Here is a 19,623-nt window from a genome sequence, read left to right on the forward strand (position 1 = left end):
ACATGAATGAAGGGAACCAGACATGGCTAAAGGCATGTCTACACTACAATCTTAAGTTGACTTCTATTAGGTAATTACTGTGATGGCTGATGTCCACACTATGCTCCTACACTCAGTTACCAGGAGCACTTCCAATGACTGAAGAGGAGCAGTGGGGGGGGGGGGCGCTGATAGGCACAGTTCTCAGCTCCGCACAGCTCCCCACCTTCTCGCCTCACCAGTACCAGCTGATAGATCCACACCTGGAGTCCAGTTGGCTGCTGTACTCCTGGCAGGGAGCAGGGACCCCAGGAGGCAGCAGGGCTCCCTGTGGGGAGCGGGGAGCCCAAGCAGCAGCCCAAGCCAGAAGCCTGGGTGGCAGCCCAACTTGGAGCAGAGACCTGTCAGCAGCTGGACTGGGGAGCCTGGAGCCAGCTTTCTTGACAATTTCACAGCTACAGCAGAGCCATGAAATTGACAGCCAACAGCCAATGTGAGGAACCCAATGTCCATAGGGACACTACGTTGCCCGAACTACACCAACATAAGCCCTATGCCTCTTGTGGAGTTGGAATTATGTCGGTGTAGTAGGGAACTTACATCGGCGGGAGTAAGGCTGTAGTGTAGACACTGACATAGTTAGGTCGACATAAGCTGCCTTTGGCAACCTATCTCTGTAGTGTAGACCAAGCCTAAGTCAATGGTTTTCTCTGAATGATTAGGTTTCTGTTTTGCAGTTTAAAATATTAGATGAAGGATAATACATCATCTCACCCACACACATCAAGCAATTCATTGTTATGTTCCTCACTGCAACTCAGCTACATTGCTCATATGCAATATGTATTTTATACTACTCCAGGGACACGCATTTTCTCTCATATCACTATGCAGAATTATGCTTGGAAAGGTTTACAAATCCCTCAAAATTTGGTAATGGTCCCACCAAAGCATTTATAGACCTTGTTAAAAGCTGGTAGGTTTTGAAAACAAATGTTTAGTATAAATGGTAATGCTTCTTTTTTGGTGTTCATGGAGGAAATGTTTAATAATTTAATACAAAAGATAATTCTCAGATAAAAATTACATTAGGATGGAGTTAAAGCTGAGAATATTTCGGTGCAAAAAAAATTACCAGAAACAAGGATTACAAAGCCAGAAAATTCAGAGATCAGGTTAAACTTAAAAGAAATCCAAACAAGTTAAGGTCTGCAAATGCTCAGTTCAGGCATCAAAATAACACTAACTCAGCCCCAGTATTGACACCATGCGGGGGAGGGGGACAGGGAGGAGAGAGCCTCATATGCCTTTAAAACTCAGTTTCATGTAAATCACACACTAAATTGCTTTAACCTCTATATTAGAGTGAGATAGTATCATTATATAGTTATTGCATGGTATGACTTTAGATGGTGTATAGCTATTCCCAGGTCAGGCACTAGCCTCTAAAATCATGTGGAAATCCAGCTGTGGGAGAAAAGGAAAAAATGGTAATCAGAATGTTGTGATTTTATGTCTGATCTCTCTCATGAACTATTAAGGCTAGCAATATGTTTTAAACCACTAAAAAGCTAGAACTCACAGCATGTGATGCTCTGCATATGCATTAATATGTGCACTAGTAAAAGTTACCTTCGTGCAAACAAGCACAAAGATTTCTGAAAGTTTGTACCAATTTCTAAAAATGTTTGAAATATGTCAAAAGCCTAAGTCTATAGCAAATATGATTTCTCAAAGAAAACCTTGAAGTCTCAAAAATAAATAAATAAATAAATAAATGAAATCACACGAGTAAAAGTGCAGACAAAGTACCTGACAAGTTCTGTAAGAGGAAAACATTTTCATTCTCTGGTCTATTAAACACCTGAACAGAATTCCCCAAAAATTCACTTCTGGGATGGTAAAGTAGTCTCAGACCAAATGGAATTTTTTCAGACATTTAAAAACACCTGAAAATAGGATCTTGAAATGGAAGTGCTTCCTCAGCAAGAACGGCACTGTGCATTTAAGTCTGCAAGCTGCTGAGAACTCCGGCCAAAACCAGCTACACACTTTAACATGTGCTTAGCTAGAAGTACGTGTGTAGTCCCAGTAAAATCAATGCAGTTACACCACAGTAACCAAGAGAAGAATCCAGCCACTTTGTGTTTATCTTAAAGACATAACAGAAAGTCAAGAACAGCTACTATGCTTGTTCAAACAGAAATGAATGTAAGTTTAAACATTTTGCACTTAGTGACAAGCCCACCTAGTGAGGCAGACATGAAGGGCCCACCCTGTCAAGGGAAAAATGCAGTTAATCCCTAATTACTCTACAATGACAAGTCTTTTAGATTTTAGAATTAAATTCTGACTACTCTACCCAGAACAAGCTATGTCTGAATCACAAATGAGATCTGAAGCCCACTAAATAGCTCATGATATGCCAAACACCATACATATCAAGAGCCAATTATATTAATTCCATTCATTTGGTCTCAAGCTATTGCTGTATGACTCTTCCTTCTTTGCTGTTTCTTAGCAACACAATTTTGCTCTCATTTGCAGTGGATAAAAATGGGTAAATATTTCCACAGACTCCAAAGAACATCAGACCAATTATTTATTTAAACTGAGACACTGGTGTGCATAACATTTTCCAGACAAACAACAAAACCTCCACAAGGAGTTTACAAGCTAAGGCCCCAATCCAGCAAAGACTTATGCACATGCTTAACTTTGAACATATTTACGTTTTTTCAGAATCAGAACCTAAACGATTTCTAACACAATAAGCTAAGCAGTGGAAAGGGGCTCAGGGAGGGTTATAGCCAGTAAGATATTGTGAGGTCTTCTTATTGTGTATGCTGTCATATACACAATCTTTTATAAATTACATTAAAATTTGAGTGGTAGCTGTGTTAGTCTGTATCAGCAAAAAGAACGAGGAGTACTTGTGGCACCTTAGAGACTAACACATTTATTTGAGCATAAAGCTTTCGTGGGCTAAAACCCACTTCATCAGATGCATGCAGTGGAAAATACAGTAGGAAGATTACACACACACACACACACACCATGGAAAAAATAGGTGTTGCCATACCAACTATAATGAGAGTAATCAGTTAAGGTGAGCTATTATCAGCAGGAGAAAAAAACCTTTGTAGTGATAATCAGAATGGCCCATTTCCAACAGTTGACAAGAAGGTATGAGAAACAGTAGGGGGAAAAATAAGCATGGGGAAATAGTTTTACTTTGTATAATGACCCATCCACTCCGTGTCTTTATTCAAGCCTAATTTAATGGTGTCCAGTTTGCAAATTAATTCCAATTCAGCAGTTTCTCGTTGGAGTCGTTTTTGAAGGTTTTTTTGGTTGTAGATTGTTCTTTTAGGTCGTAATCGAGTGACGAAGGAGATTGAAGTGTTCTCCAACTGGTTTTTGAATGTTATAGTTCTTGACATCTGATTTGTGTCCATTTATTCTTTTACATAGAGACCGTCCAGTCTGGCCAATGTACATGGCAGAGGGGCATTGCTGGCACACGATGGCATATATCACACCCATTTTTTCATGTTCTCTGTGTATAGGTCTTCCTACTGTATTTTCCACTGCATGCATCCGACGAAGAGGGTTTTAGCCCATGAAAGCTTATGCTCAAAGAAATGTTAGTCTCCAAGGTGCCACAGGTACTCCTCGTTCTTTTTATTAAAATTTAAGACAGTGGCCAGTAATGATCAGGATGGCTAGCAACCAACAACAGGAACAAGCTGTTTAACTGCTACAAAATAAAACCAGTAAGTGACAGAGGAAAAAAAGAGCCAGTTCATTTCTGTTTATTATTTGATGTTCTGGATTTTTGGTTTCTGTTATCACTTTTTAATTCACCATCTTTGTAGCCATGGGATTTTCCATAGCACCAGCGAACATGGAACCAAAATGAATCATAGCGTGTGCGATTCGCTGATTTGCTATCCAGTGGTTGCCATGGGGATGTAGTACCAGAACCCCAGGTTCCCCTCCAAATCCCTAGAGGGAAACAGCCTTAGCACACTTTCATTTAATAATTCCATTGTTCTCTGCCCTGAAAGCCACAGCTTTTCTAGGGCTTTGGGGTTTTTGTTTTTGTTTTTAAACCTAGAAGCATTTGCTAGAGAACTCTTGCAGAACCAGAGACTATGAAATCACAACATGAGACTGAAACCCCAAACTGAGAAGGGAGGGGATTTTCCAGTAGACTGTTTAAAATCCATTACTTGTTTTTGTTAAATCCATTCACCCTGTGAAAGATTCAGCCTTCATCATTATTATTATTTATTTATATTACCTCAGCCTAGGAGGCCCAATCCTGGATCACGATCCCATTTAAGATAGACACTGTATACACACAGAACAAAAAGATGGTGCCTGCCCCCATGGGCTTACAATTTACCCAAACTCTCTACATCTCAGGGCTCAGAAAGCTTACCTCCCCAATTCTCTAGACCTCCGAGGGGTTATCAAGCAGAAACTGGAAAGACAAGACTTGATATCTGGGATATTTCTATGATAAAGACAAGCAAAAAGAACTTTTCAGGCCTTCTTTATACACAATAAAGAGCAAGTTGTGTCCCCTTTGCCCAGCTGCTCTACCTCACAAATGGGAAGACTCTGGGAACTAGAGGATCAGAATTATCAAGGATTTCAATGCTTTTGATGCAACTGAAAACTCCCCTGTGAAGAGCACGGGAACTATCTGTGGACATGTCAACATTAGAAGCACTTTACCAGTATAGCTATACCCATATACTATATTATGCCGGCAAAGCACTCCTAGTGTGGACACAGCTTATATAAACAAAGCTGCCCTTTTACAGGAATACCTTACCCCACCACCCTCAAACAAATCTAGCTATCCCAATTAAAATGAAGTTTTGCTTTTATAATTAGGTCCACACTAGGGATTTCTATCAGCACAGCTACGTCAATCAGGGATCACAGCTCTTAATACTCCTGACCAATACAGCTATGCTAGTAGAAGCCTGTAACGTAGACACAGTCTGTATTTTTATGAATATTGTGGAAACCTCTATTTGATTATGAGTGTGTGACTTCTATAGAGAAGCCTAAGGGTTAACTCAGTCCTATGAGGCTCTGTAAGACCACAGGAAGGCAGATAATGAGGGTGAATTAAGCCCAATCTCCAATACTTGATGAGAAAGATAACTATCAGTACCAGTGGAACTGGTGGATCCAGCTTGTAATCTTCCTCGTCTATAGGGTCAGGAGGAAGTTCCAGTTGCTCTCTTGGACAAGAGAGGTGATGTGACACCCTATTAGGTCACACAGTCCCTGGGTATCATGCACAGGCATTTCATGGGCACCAATAGGAAGGTCAAAGTTGGGTTGTGGAGGTCCCCAAAGGATGGGGCACCTCCAGTCCCAAGGAGAGTGTCCTGGTTTGGGTAGGGGATGCTGGTTCCAGGAAACTCTTGACTTCCTGTCTGTACAGATCTTGTTGGTGGAAGCAAGGATGGTTCCTCCAGAATATCTGATTTTCCGATTATAAGAAGCTCAAATCTCGCTCAATCAGCAGTGCCAATGGTTCTGTCAAAGTTAAGTCATGGCTAGTAGACAGGAAGGGGGTAGACTTCTCCCAGAGCCAGTGTCTCTTGGTGGAGTCAAAATCTCCCTGGTGAGGTTCAGTCCTGACAACCAGTGCAGATCCAGGAGAACAAAGACATTCACTGAAGTGGTGTATCTTTCCATTCTCCTTGGGTCACCCACGGGTTTGTCAGCCCATACAGACAGAGCTGAAGTAGGAAGGTTCTGATTTGGCAGATCCACAAGGAACTGGGATGGTACCCCCAGTGGCTAAGGCTCCTGACGGATGCTCTTTGTTGGTACTAGCAGTCCAAGGTCTCTTGATCTGGACAGTACTGCTAGCAATGGCACTGCCAGTGCAGAGTCCGGTAGCAGCGGAGCCTTGCTCCTATGCACCTTTCTATCATCAACATCCTAAGCCTTTGGAAGCTGGGCATGAAGACCTGCCCGACCTGGACGGGGTGAGCGTGGGATCTGTCCTCTTTGGAGTGGACTTCGAAGCGGATCTCCTCTTGTGCTTATGAGACTGTGCCCTGCTCTCCTGCAGAAATCCTGAGAGGTTCCACAGGTGTAGTCTCCTGCATTAGACTTCATGGTAGGAAGCGTGCTCTTTGATCACTCTGGCCAATGTACTGCAGGGTTCATCCAGCCTGGGTCTGATTGAGACCTCTTAGCCTTCTCCATTAGGTGCTTTTTAAGCCAAAATGCTTGCACCTATCAGTTCCAGCTAAGAAAGGAGTGACAGGTGCTGCACCTGCCAGAGATATGCACTTCTCCCAGGCAGTACAGGTGGTCATCACTGATCAGGAAGATACAGAGACAGGAGATGCAGCTTTTCAAGCTTGCTATACTGTGCATAATCTAATTCCCATTCTGGGAAGCCAGAGGGATCCCCAGGGTGGGGATTCTAACTACCCACTAGCTATACTAATAGAGTGGTCTCCAAGGTGGTGCCCGCCAGGGCATTTTTGTTCACCCACAGGACACCCCGCTGCCAAAATGCTGCAGCCAAGTGCAGCCACCAGAGAACCACCCGCCAGAATGCCGCCGAGAAGCGTTGCCGCTTCTCGGCAGCATTTCAGCGGCGATGCTTCTTGCCACTGCCACTTCTCGGCAGCATTTCGGTGGCCAGTTCTCCAGATGCATTTCGGCGGCGGGGTGTCTGGTACCCGCCACAGTCTTCTGGGAATAGCAATATGCTATTCCCACAGAAAGGGGGACCACTGTACTGATAGAACCATTAACACTAATTACACTAAAGATAACACTAATAAACTTTGAAATATTTACAGGTTTGAAGACAAAGGAGAAGTTCTGGACACTAAAGTTTCCAATTCAAGCCATACAGCAGTAAGAAGGAACTGAAGAGGTGGTCGGTTCACCCAGTGCTACTCCATGGATCCTAGATGCAGAACACAAGCAGAGCAGGGGCGCAGACACGGATCAACAGACACTGCTTTCAAAAGTTCTCAAGTCTCAGGTGCATGGAGCACACATGTACCCATAGTGGAATGCACAGAGCAACCAGTTCTCAAAGGAGGCTAAGTTTACGTAAGGCAATATGCTTTAAGCCTTAAAGCTTTTGTTATTTTTAACCTTTTCTCTGTTTGTGCTGCTCCTATAATAAATAAAGCAGACACTGTTTTGAACAAGCTGTTTTCTGTCATTTCTGGAGAAGATTCCATAGCAGGTGTCAAAAACAGATATGGTTGGTCAACATGGAGTACTGTAGACTGGTGATCCAGTCTAAAAGTGCGGTGAATCAGAGTTCCACTCAGAGAAATGCACATATAGGTCTGCCACTTGAAAAAAGTACCCAAAAAGAGATTACAGATGAAGTTCACCCCAAACCATAACATCCTCCTGAAGAGAATAATTTTGACATTTCTCTCTCTCTCTCGTTGAATATTAGCACTACATTTTTAGAGCTGGAATAGTTATACACACGGATGTATCAAGACAGTTCTTGTTCACAGTACTCCTTGAAGTCATGTGTTCCTTTTTTTTATTGCTCTTGATGTTATTTTGTTTAATGTCAGACCATTCTCTACAGGCCTAATACATGGAATTTTAATTCTTAAAACTACAAATAAAATCAGAAGAGCAAGCCCACATGGATTCACTCCACACAGTTGCTCAAGTGAGCAGGACTTGTAGGAAGAACTTTGCCCATCTAGAAATGCTGATGAACCTCGGACACCCAGGAAGGAGAAGATCAGACAAAGGGAGGGGTGTCGCAGGACTTTTGTTGTCTTCAAAAATCTGTAACTCTCAGAGTAAAGTCTCTGCAGCCAACAAATTCCCTTACCAAGCCTGTGTTCCATCCTTTCCTACCACACAGTCCCCAAAGGGACGAAATTAGAAGTCCAAAGTGCCCACAGCCTAGATGGAGAGCGTGCAAGCAATTGGGAGGGGACGTTCAGGAGGTTATCGGGCAGCAGTGCCCCACGTCCCAGGGAAAGACGTTGGGCAAGAAGTCTGAGCCCAGGAGTGTGCTCTATGGCTAAAAACAGTGACAAGACTCTACCCTGACCTAGTTGGCTTGGAAGTGCATGGGACCCAGAGACTGGGTCCACTCGCATCTCACTGGTGAACATGCAGAATACAACTGGGCCGGTTGTAACACTTAGCACTGGCCATTTTAAAAATTTAGCTTGTGTGTCCTTTGGTGCTAAGAGCAGGGAGTTTATTTGGAGTAGGTATGTAAGTGTGGAGGGAGAAATCACCTTTTATAGAATCACAGGACTAGAAGGGACCTTGATAGGTCATCTAGTCCAGCCCCCTGCACTCATGGCAGGACTAAGTATTATCTCTAGACCATCCCTGACAGGTGTTTGTCTAACCTGCTCTTAAAAATCTCCAATGATGGAGATTCCACAACCTCCCTAGGCAATTTATTCTAGTGCTTAATCACCCTGACAGTTAGGAAGTTTTTCCTAATGTCCAACCTAAACCTCCCTCATTGGTGAGGCCTCATCTGGAGTACTGTGTCCAGTTTTGGGCCCCACACTACAAGAAGGATGTGGATAAATTGGAAAGAGTCCAGCGAAGGGCAACAAAAATGATTAGGGGTCTGGAACACATGACTTATGAGGAGAGGCTGAGGGAACTGGGATTGTTTAGTCTGCAGAAGAGAAGAATGAGGGGGGATTTGATAGCTGCTTTCAACTACCTGAGAGGTGGTTCCAGAGAGGATGGTTCTAGCCTATTCTCAGTGGTAGAAGAGGACAGGACAAGGAGTAATGGTCTCAAGTTGCAGTGGGGGAGGTTTAGGTTGGATATTAGGAAAAACTTTTTCACTAGGAGGGTGGTGAAACACTGGAATGCGTTACCGAGGGAGGTGGTAGAATCTCCTTCCTTAGAAGTTTTTAAGGTCAGGCTTGACAAAGCCCTGGCTGGGATGATTTAATTGGGGATTGGTCCTGCTTTTGAGCAGGGGGTTGGACTAGATGACCTCCTGAGGTCCCTTCCAACCCTGATATTCTATGATTCTATGATTCCCTTGCTGCAATTTAAGCCCATTGCTTCTTGTTCTATCCTCAGAGAGAAAAACAAGAAAAACAATTTTTATCCCTCCTCCTTGTAACAACTTTTTACACACTTGAAAACTGTTATGTCCCCCCTCAGTCTTCTCTTTTCCAGACTAAACAAACCCAATTTTTTCAGTCTTCCCTTATCTTCATTTCTTCATTCCCCAACATATTTTATAACACTCGGGCAGAGTTTAGACAGTATCATATGCTAGACCTTGTATGTGAAGTAGAGAATTTTAAATGGAAAGTTATCAAACGTTATTTGTCTGCGCAATTTGTTTGGCCACTGTTTCGGATTTCCCAGTTTCACCAGATCCAGCAGATTCCCACCCAGCCTTAGCTCGCTCCAGAGCAGGCTTTCTGCACAATGACATCTTTTTATTGGTGGAAGCATAACAGTAAATCTCACTACTCCCTCAGGAAGGCTGAAAGTTCATTAGTTACTCAATGAATAGTGATAGCAGCTATTAGGCACTCAAATATTTCTTAAAATGCTATTTGCCACTTCCTGGCATATTCCACGCACTGAGAGAGAACTCATACAGCCCACCCCTTTGCCTAAATTGTAGGAGAACCCACAGGTATTGTCTAGAAAGGGAAAATCCAGAAACCCACAGTTGCGATTTTAAATCCTACTATTATAGTACATTAACAATTGATGGGGTGGGGAGGACAAACAAAAAAAACCTGCTCACCGTGCAGACAGAGGCTTCATCCCTGATTTTCACTCTATTCACAGTCAGTAGCTGCTCCAGCAGGCTGATTCTGTTCAGGAGCCAGGAAAATGCCAGCAGTAACTCCCTGCTACCCTGTGAGCTGTCAGAAGGGAGCTGATAGAATTCTGGCCTGCCATAGCCATGGTACCATAACACTGACTTTACAAACCGAATTTGCGTGCCTGAAAAGTAGAAAAGCAGGAAAATGTGTCACATTGCACTACCCACCCTTTTCCAGGAACAGCTGCTTCCTGGAGAAAATTAACCACATTTCATATCATACTGAGGGTAAGGAGACTGATGTTCTCTGGTTAGGCATGAACAGATACAGTACAGGCAGCAAGAATTCAAGCTTCCCCTGTGCTGCCCCACCCTGACACACTGGAACCACCTCTATAGAGGGGAATAGAAATTCAGTCTCCAGACCCATTCAGCCCTTTGCCTCTCAGAGACTAACAAGGCCAATTTGCAACTGGCTTGCAGCTGGTGGGTGCCTTTCCTACTAGCCACTGAACTCAAACCGACCCTCCTTTCATATGGGCCACCAAACACGCTACAAGATGGCAACTCTTCTAGGTCACTGTTGACCTGAGGTGGATCAAAACCTAGAGATGAAAGGTTCCACAGCCTACTACAAATCTCTGAGCACTAGTGAGCAAATAAAGTTACAGTAGCATACATACAACAGGCACAGCAGGCTGCAGAGACTGCATTTTGTGCTCAGCTATATTCTCTTCTATTTTCCTTCATCATGGATTTTACCTGACAATTGCAATGTGACCTGAAGAGAGGTCTGCTTGCCTCTTTCACCAATAGAAGCTGGTTCAATGAAAGATATTACCTCACTCACCTTGTTTCTCTCAATTACAATGCAAATACTATGGATTGTAAAGCAAGAGTCACTTCACTAGGGGAGAAAGAGAAAAGGTTAAACCAACAAATAAAGTTTCTTCCCTTCCCAAGTGAAGTGTTTCAATATCTCCATGTTGTTTCACCACAAAGCATCAGTAAACCCAAACTCAGGGCCCCACGTAGTCAATGCTTAACTTCCATGTCCTCTATCACATCTGCATGTTCCTCATTTGCCTACTCCCTGTCACTAGCATGATAAACTTCTCGTCTGGTCACATGCATTGTGAGCTTTTTCCCCTGAATGCTGTTGACTAATGAAGCTCAAAATAACATAATGCCTGACTGCCAAAGAAAAAGCATGAATGGAAAGAAACACCTGTGACTCTAGAAAAGTTATTTGTTAATCTTAAAAAAGAATTCCTTGGGGAAAAGTGTCTAACCACATCACTTGAGCTGTGAAATGTTAAGGGAGTTTTGCATGCTAGGGGCAATCATACCAAGCTAAAACACAGCCACTAGAAGCCCGAAACTTGAACGTACTCGTTACATTCGAATAGCACTCATTACACTTAAACAGCAGCACATCCTTAACAGTAGTCACTAAGTAGCTGCCTGCACTGGCAAGAGCTAGTAAATCTACACAGGCAGTAAGCCCACTTCATTTCTCAATTTGGAAAGGAGAGTCTTTAAAAAGTGGGAGGAACCAAGCTAACTCTCAGCAGTGGACTGTTTTGAGCACTATATCAAGAACTGGCCTAACCTGATGACAGTTTGTGAACAAAATCATGAGAAAATAGATGGCTCTGTCACAGCCAAAGTTCTCAACACTGGGCTTAAGAGAAATGTTGAACACATGCTGACTACCCCTGAAGCCTATTTCTATAGCCTTGAACAAAATGCAGAGAAATAACTGTTTTATTGCTGATGGTGTTGAAATTTGGAAGGAACTGAGTGAGATCTTAAAAAGAGAAATATGCAATGACAGAGTTAAATTACAAGCATTAAAAAAAAAAAAAAGAATGGGACAAACACTATCTCCAGCTCATTTTCTTGCAAATATTTTCAATACTTGGGTCAAACCTGAACTCCTGAAGAAGAGAAGTTGGCTATCGCATGGACATCCAGCAATCATCCCTCCATAATGCTAACCATAATAAACTTCAGAGCTAAGGCTGAACCATTCAAGAAATATATGTTTGCTGATGATGTTTTAAAGAAAGTCACATCAGTGACTTGGTAGAAGTCACTTAAGCACTTGGATTTAGAGACTGTTGAAGTGATAATCTCATTTTTAACTGCAGTAGCTTCTTCTGCCGGTGTAGAAAGAATATTTTCTTCCTTTGGACTAATCCATTCCCAATTGAGAAATCGTTTGGGACCTGAAAAAGCAGGAAAGCTTGTTTTTCTTTTCCAGATTATGAACAAACAGGAAAATGAAGGTGAAGACCACTGAGTTAGCTGCAGAAGCCAATATTTTACATTTCTCATGTTGACTTGCCTCACATAGTCTATTTAATTTTTGTTTTTGTTTTTTTTTAAATTTCATTTAATTATTTTAGTTAAAAACAATTTTAACAAAAACAAACCTGATTTTAAACAACATACATGTTTAACTAAATTCAAAAATTCATATGCTTGTTTTGTTAAAATAGGATGTTTGCTGTTGAAGAAAAAAATCCAGAATCCATAACATTGTTGTTTTAGTTAAATAAAACAATTTAAATATCTGTCTGGTGATGTTCTCCTCCTAATACAGCATGGGAAGAAAATCCTCCAAATACTAATGATTAACCTGTTGAATTGGAGATAGTTCACCTCCCAATGACTTCATAAATATCTGCTTCAGTTACCTTTGGTAAATGAAATAACCAAACAATCATTCGTTTTCTGATATAGCTGTAAAACTAATCTAAAAAGTTTTCAAAATAAATCACTTTCAAAATGTATAGTGTGTACCTTCTAAAAATGAAACCTACATCTGTCTGAGTTGTGAAGAATATGTATTAAGTTTATAAACCAACAAGAATGCACTTTTATGTAGAAATCGATGATTAAATCGACTCTTCCTGACTAGTGATTTAAATCAAATCCACCCTGTTTAAAAGAGTGTGAGATGTTCATATGCTATAGCAGTGATGGCCATATAAGTAATCTAATCTAATATAGATAGATGCACTCTGCCAAAAGAAGAGTGTGATAGTGTAGAATAGAGAGAAGAATGCTCCTTATATAGCAGATAATGCTAATAACTGCGGTACAATACCTGTTTTTTGGCCAATACTTTACTGAGGCACTTCATTAAGGTAAGGGAATTTGCACAGAATGGTTCTGTTGATCTTTATAATAAACCCCTCTCAGCATGCACATTTCACTTGAAAAAGACAGTTTAGTGAACACGGGCCAAGCCGTGATACAGCACTCATGTTGTGCCCTTCCTTTTTACGACGCCTGCAGAACCCTTCCAATGAATTACAGCTTTGTATTCAACAGAGAACTACACATTATTCTGAGTTTATGCATGCTAGGAAGAAAGAAATGTGAGTCAAGGCAAGGAATGAAAATGGATGCATTACTTCGTGTGCTCAGGCAAAAACCACCTGTAGAGATGTCACAAATCAGAGTTATTAAGGAAAATTATTGCTGCAGAAAAACAGTTCTGGTTTGACAGGTGAGAATGAAAGAGATACAATAGCTAAAGAGCTCTTTTTGGCAGTATCAAAATTGCTACACCAAAAGATAACTGACACGTCAAAAGGCAGATCCCACTGGCATTTTAAGAGTTCATGCAGATTGTAAGCTAATGGAAAGAGCAGTATGAAGGTACTAGCCGTGACTTCATTAAAGTTAATGCCAGAGTTCCAATACAAGGCTGACTTTGACTCACTCTCTAACTTACTTGATGAAGGAACTATTGTTCTGAATTTTGGGGGTATGTGTGAACTTTTTTCCCCCCAGAAGTTTAGGATAAGAAATAATTATATAGAGAAAGAGGGAAAATATTCTCTTCCAAAACAGGATGACTTCCAAGATTTTCCAGCCACTGAACACTGGGGAGATTTGCTGGTGTGGTGTGGTTTGGTTCTAGTTTTGGGTTTTCTGCACAAGTGCAACAGCTCATTCATTTTAAACACACTGTCTGTAGTACATAATACTTTCTAAATGATTTCCCAAATTTGAAGTTATGTACTATCACTCATAAAAAATATGACAATCTTTTTCTATATGAAGTATAAAGTGACCATTGGTCACTCCATAATTACGATTGTTTAAAACAGAAGTTTGAATCCTCCCTAAAATTCACATACATAGTAAAAGTGACTTGAAAACCCATATGCTAGTTCACAAATTGGGGTACAGCCTGTAGTATAAATCTGAGGGTCATTTAATCAAAAGGTTTCAGAGTGGTAGCCATGTTAGGCTGTATCAGCAAAAACAATGAGGAGTCATTGTGGCACCTTAGAAATTAACAAATTTATTTGCGCATAAGCTTTCATGGGCTATAACCCACTTCATCAGACGCATGGAGTGAAAAATACAGTAAGCTGTATAAATATTACAGCACATGAAAAGATGGGAGTTGCCTTCCCAAGTGGTGGGGTCACTGTTAACTAGGCCAATTCAATTAAGGTGGAAGTGGCCTATTCTCAACAGTTGAGAAGAACGGGTTGAATATCAAGAGAGGGAAAATTACTTTTGTAGTGCTAACGAGGCCAATGCAAAAGGATTCCCAAGCCAATCTCTCTCCAAAATGACCAGTTTTTAAAATTTGGAAAGTCTATCACTTTTTTGGAACACATGCTGAATAAAAACACATGGGCAGAAACCACAGGATACTTGTATCCTTGGGATACCCTGCAAGAGCTAGTGTCTGGAACAATAACCAGTTCCAAAACCTAACAATAGAAAATAACTAGAGGTTGTTTTGGTCCTACAAGTGGCAAGGATTGCTCAGACCTCTGGCAATGCGCACAGACTCCAGGTCAAAACTCAAAGAGCAATCTCAGAGAAAATACTTTTAGTCTACAAGGTGCACTGGCCTGGGAGCCAGGAGACTGTGAAATCAAGTGTCCTCCTCCACTGACTGCTTTTAATATTTGTGTGCACTTCATAACTTATACTGACCAAGGCGTGATACTCCTGTTCTAGGGCCAGGAAATTATTACTTTCCCTCAATTTTACAGAAAAGGTAACTGAGAAGTTACACAAAGAAGGGAAGGATGGCCCAGCTGTTAAGGTACTAGTCTAGGTCTCGGAGACCCAAGTTCAAATCTGCTACGAACTTCCTGTGTGACAATGGGCGAGTCACTTAGTCTTTCTGTTTCCCAGATTGTCATCTGTAACATGGGATGTTGTGAGAATAAAGTACATCGATAGAACGAGGAGTAATGGTCTCAAGTTGCAGTGGGGAAAGTTTAGGTTGGATATTAGGAAAAACTTTTTCACTAGCAGGGTGGTGAAACACTGGAATGTGTTACCTACAGAGGTGGTGGAATATCCTTCCTTAGAAGTTTTTAAGGTCAGGCTTGACAAAGCCCTGGCTGGGATCATTTAGTCGGGGATTGGTCCCGCTTTGAGCAGGGGGTTGGACTGGATGACCTCCTGAGGTCCCTTCCAACCCTGATATTCTATGATTCTACATTAAAGATTAGGAGGCACTGAGATACTGCAAAAATGGGGGATACATAATAGAACACTGGTCTTGAATATGGCAGACCCAACTTTCGTTCACTTAGCCATGTGATACATGGGCTAAATCTGTATGCTTGGCTATCCTGCCTGTACCACTGCTTTAACCACTAAACCAGACTGCTTGAAATCAAACCAGAAAGAGACTCCAGGAATCCTAATTCCCAAAGTCCAGCAAAAACTGTGCAACTCACTAGCAAAGTGTGTGTCAACTTTCTGATTACAGGTTCATCATGTGCACATGAAGATCTCAAGTTCAGACTCTGCCAACAACCAATGTGGGAGCAATCAGAGTTCCATATGATGGCATTTCTATTTTCCCAATTTAATATTTTAAAAGTCCAATCAACCTGTAAATTAACAGATTAGAGGCCAAATTATGTGTTCAGCTATGCTTTCTGCATGTCTATCCCTATCAAGGTGCAAGAGACACAGCTGAATTGCCTTAGCACATAGGTGCACATGATGGAACTTCAGTGTTAATGTCTGTGCGTAGCAATTGAAGCAGCAGGGAAAAAAATGATGATCCTGTGATTAAGGCAGTGGACTGGGAACTGAACCAGGGGGAACCAGTGTTCAATTCTTGGCTCAGCCATGGATTTCCTGAGAGATCCTGGCCAAGTCATTTAATCTCCGCTTCATTTTCCACAACTGTAGGCTACTTTGGCTCTTCAGAAGCCTGACAAGCATAGTTTGACTCATGGAGATTTCAGGAGCCAATTTTGGCTGGTTTGGGGCTGAGAAACCTTCTAAGGCTGTGGGAGGATTCCACAGTCACGTCATCCCTGCTTTAGTGAAGGGGCACACTGTAGGGGATCACTGGGGGATATCTGGGGAAGGCATAGCCCTGGGAACTAGCACTGTGTCTGTTGTAATGTATATTTAAATACCAACAGTGATTAAGCTCTTTCATTTGACAAGATGGTAAAAGAGCCAACCTGTACGCAAGCTTTCTCTGCAACATGGTTCCTGATTATAGCTGTATTTTACATCCTCTCTAAAGTACATACACATAGTGGATTCCTTCTTCACTCCGAGACTTGGCTCTACAACACAGGCTGTATAGCTCTGAGGCACAGTTCATCCATTATAATCCGCAGCCCTAAGGTAGGATTTAATGGCACTTTACTGTGGAGTCAAGTGTCATGTTTGGAAGGAGAAAATAAGAGATTAGAGAGGAAGTAAAGCTGTTTTCTGTAATTATCTCTGAGCACTCTGGGGACTTGTAAGGCCAATGCACAGTGTAAATGCAACTGCAGTGACCTGTTAGGTAAAATGCACCAAACAAGCAAGAGCCTACAGCTGATGAGAGAACATCCAGCTTGCCTGACTGACACCTCATTAACATGGATAAAACAAGCTGAGTATGAATCAACAGCCATCTTCACACCTTTGATGCAAGAATTAGGGTCAATGGGATAAACTGAGATGTTGAATGGAGTCTGAAGCCCCCATTGCAGGGAATGGGCTGCTGAGGAAGGGGAGCTCTAAGTCCAGCTCAGGTCACTCCCAGAAACAGAGACAAACCTTACAAGCACTGGGTGGGAAAATACTTTATTACCTATGGTATCAAGCTCAGTCCATCCTCCATCATGGATTTGCTTTAGAAGAGAATACAGCAGCCTCCAAATCTGCAAGCTCTATGAAAGAACAAAAAGGAAACATCAGCATTCAGAACAGTTGCCATGTATTTGTCTTTAATTACTCAGCACTGGCCATTGTCTTGTATTGCCCTGTGCTTCCTCAGATTAATGGCAATAACGTGAAGATTGTGCATTCAGCAAAGGAAAAAGTGTTACAGGATTGTTGACTGCCTGGATCAATTGGGCACCTCTCACACACAACAGTACTGCTTCTAAAAAGGCACAGCCACATACTGCACACTTTATACTTACACTTGTACCAGTTCGTTCTGGGATGCCTGAAAGAAATGTTCTATAATGTTGCAGAAGCAGGGGCTTTAGGGTAATTTGTAAACACGAGGCATTGCATTGTGGGCTATTATTACAAGAACTAGCTCAACGAATGTAGTTAGAAGCTAGGATAGCACAGTTACAGACTATGACAGTTTAAGCCTTAAACTTTGAGGCAAGCCAAGGAATTGCAGCCAACATTTGTAAAATGCCTACACAAATACAAAACAGCCTATATGCAGAGGTAGGTCAAGGCCTTCCTGCCAATGGAGTTTCCAAAGCCCTAGTACAGAGGGGGCCTAAGATCGTTCAGGATGAAGGGAGGGAAGTATACTCGGAGTGACAAGTAGAATGTGCTGCACACCAGAGAGAAGTGTCAAGCTTCAATTTTGAAAATAGAAGTTTCCAGGAAATTCTCCAGAAGCCCTGAAAAGTTCCTTGCCTTGGACAAAATTCTAAGTAAGAGAAGACATGGAAAGAGATCATCCGACTGAAAAGAAAGGAAGGGTGGTATGGAGAAAATTTTGCTCTTGGACTTAGAAGATTATTTCCCTCTAACATAAATGAGAAGGGATCATGCATATCTGGCTGTTTAGGCTTTTTATTTCCCACCACGGGAGGAGGAGGAAGCTGGTGTCATTACAGGGATGGCGGACATATCATGACTAAAGGGCCTCAGGTGGGTTATGAGGGTACCTTCATGGTGGGAGGTGAGGAGGTGACATTACAGAGTCAAGGCTTCAGGGGGAATGTAACCGTCAGGCACGGGAGGGGGGAAGGTAATTCAAATTAAGGTAGGGTGTGAATTTAGAGCTCCAGAACTATTCCTGAATAACTCTGTATGTGGAGATTCTTAGTACAGAATAAGGGCAGCCACACATCGAGTTATTCAGCAGTTATTGCAGAATATCTCCATGTGTGGACAAACCCTTAGGTGGTGACATTACAGGGATCACAGCAAAGGGATGCCAATGCAACCAGGTGGTAACAAGCTAGCGAAGACCACCATGGAGAGCTGAAGGGCACAGATACACAGAGTTGTACAGATTAGCTATCCAAACAGTATGGAGGAATTATTTGAATTAGAACTAGCAAGTAACACTGAATATTCATACAGCACCATCCCATCCACACACCTTAGAGTGTTTTATACTGCTCACTGTTACTATTGCTCCTTTACAGCAGGCAAAACCGATGCACAGACCTTGTTGCCACTGGGGATTTGTTCCAACCCCACTCACTGGTGTAGCTGCCCAGTGCAGACTTTCCTACAAGCAAAGCTGTTACAAGCCACAGTTTGCACCGTTGCAGTGTGACCTGGTTGCACACAGGGCTGAGTGGCAAACTGTGCTTATATCAGCTGCACCCGTCTCACCAGGGGCTTGCAACTGGGCAGCTATGCCAAAGGCAGGAATACCCAGTATGAAGAAGGCCTGAGAGCACAAGGAAGTTGCCTAGGGTCCCACCACAGGGGGTGATGGTATGGGAGAAGAGATGACATTATAAGGGCAAAGGGAGAAGCAGACAATGTTATGGAGCAGGGGGGATGATGTGGGGTAACGGGGGCAAACCTAGGAGGCGGAGGGATATTGCTATGGGTCAGGGGGCACCGAGAGGGGCAGGGGTGCTGCTGGAGTGCAGTGAAGGGGCATTGTTAGGGGGCAGCGGTGCTGCTATGGGGCCCGGAGGGGCCAGTGATGTTGCCTTGGGGCAGCGGGGCATTGCTACGGGGCAGTGGGGGCGGGGGCGGTCCCGGCTTCCCCCCCTCTCACCGCCTCGGGCCGGTCGAACTTGGCGAGGCGGAAGGTCTCCGGGGCGGGCCGGCTCCCCGGTGGCAGCGCCCGGCACAGCGCCCCAATAGCCGCCGGCAGCGCCCCAGCCCGGCCCCGCCACATCCCGCGGCAGACTCCGACACCCGCCAGCTAGCGCCGCTCCCTCCGCTTAAACGGCGCCTCCGCGCTACTGCGCAGGTGCACACGGCCCCGCCTCCCGGGGCGCATGTGCACGGTGCGCGTGCGCAAGTGACGAGTGAAGCCACGCAGAAGCCGTCACCCTCGCCTTGCACCCCCAGTACTGCCCTTCCTGGGAGCACGTGGCCACGTGCTGGGCTCCGAGCGCTGGGTCAGGCTGCTGCGGCCCGGTGCCTCCCGGCTGGGGAGTGACTCTTCCCTGCGCGTGCAGCGCTCTGCGCAGTAGGGCAGAGCCCAGCAGCCCGGAAATCCCGCAGCAGGGCTCTAGCGGGTCGAGCCCAGAGCTCGGTGCCAGGCTGGCCTCTGCTGCTGCCCTGGGGGCTAGACGTGTGCAGAAGGGTTTGCAGGAAAGCCCAGAGTCTGAGTTCATGTTACCTCAACAGCTGGGGCTTTATGTGGGGCATAAAATAGC

The 19,623-nt window shown here is 43.3% G+C and overlaps 1 protein-coding gene across 2 annotated transcripts in view; it reads right to left on the bottom strand.

Annotated features, from left to right (window-relative positions):
* TEDC1 (tubulin epsilon and delta complex 1) overlaps positions 1 to 19,201 on the bottom strand; it is a 161,367-nt gene extending 142,166 nt beyond the window's left edge. For both annotated transcript variants that reach the window (XM_073356246.2, XM_073356245.2), the window contains exons 1-3: positions 19,014 to 19,201; positions 16,890 to 16,968; positions 9,770 to 9,972 (exon numbers count right to left, since the gene is read on the bottom strand). In XM_073356246.2, coding sequence (XP_073212347.1) covers positions 9,770 to 9,972; positions 16,890 to 16,968; positions 19,014 to 19,136 — 405 coding nt within the window. In that variant the 5' untranslated portion in view covers positions 19,137 to 19,201. The remainder of the gene's footprint in view (positions 1 to 9,769; positions 9,973 to 16,889; positions 16,969 to 19,013) is intronic.
* Between the last annotated feature and the right edge of the window lie 422 nt (positions 19,202 to 19,623).

The sequence above is a fragment of the Lepidochelys kempii genome, chromosome 8 (genome assembly GCF_965140285.1).
Source record: "Lepidochelys kempii isolate rLepKem1 chromosome 8, rLepKem1.hap1, whole genome shotgun sequence".
Classification (NCBI taxonomy): domain Eukaryota; kingdom Metazoa; phylum Chordata; order Testudines; family Cheloniidae; genus Lepidochelys; species Lepidochelys kempii.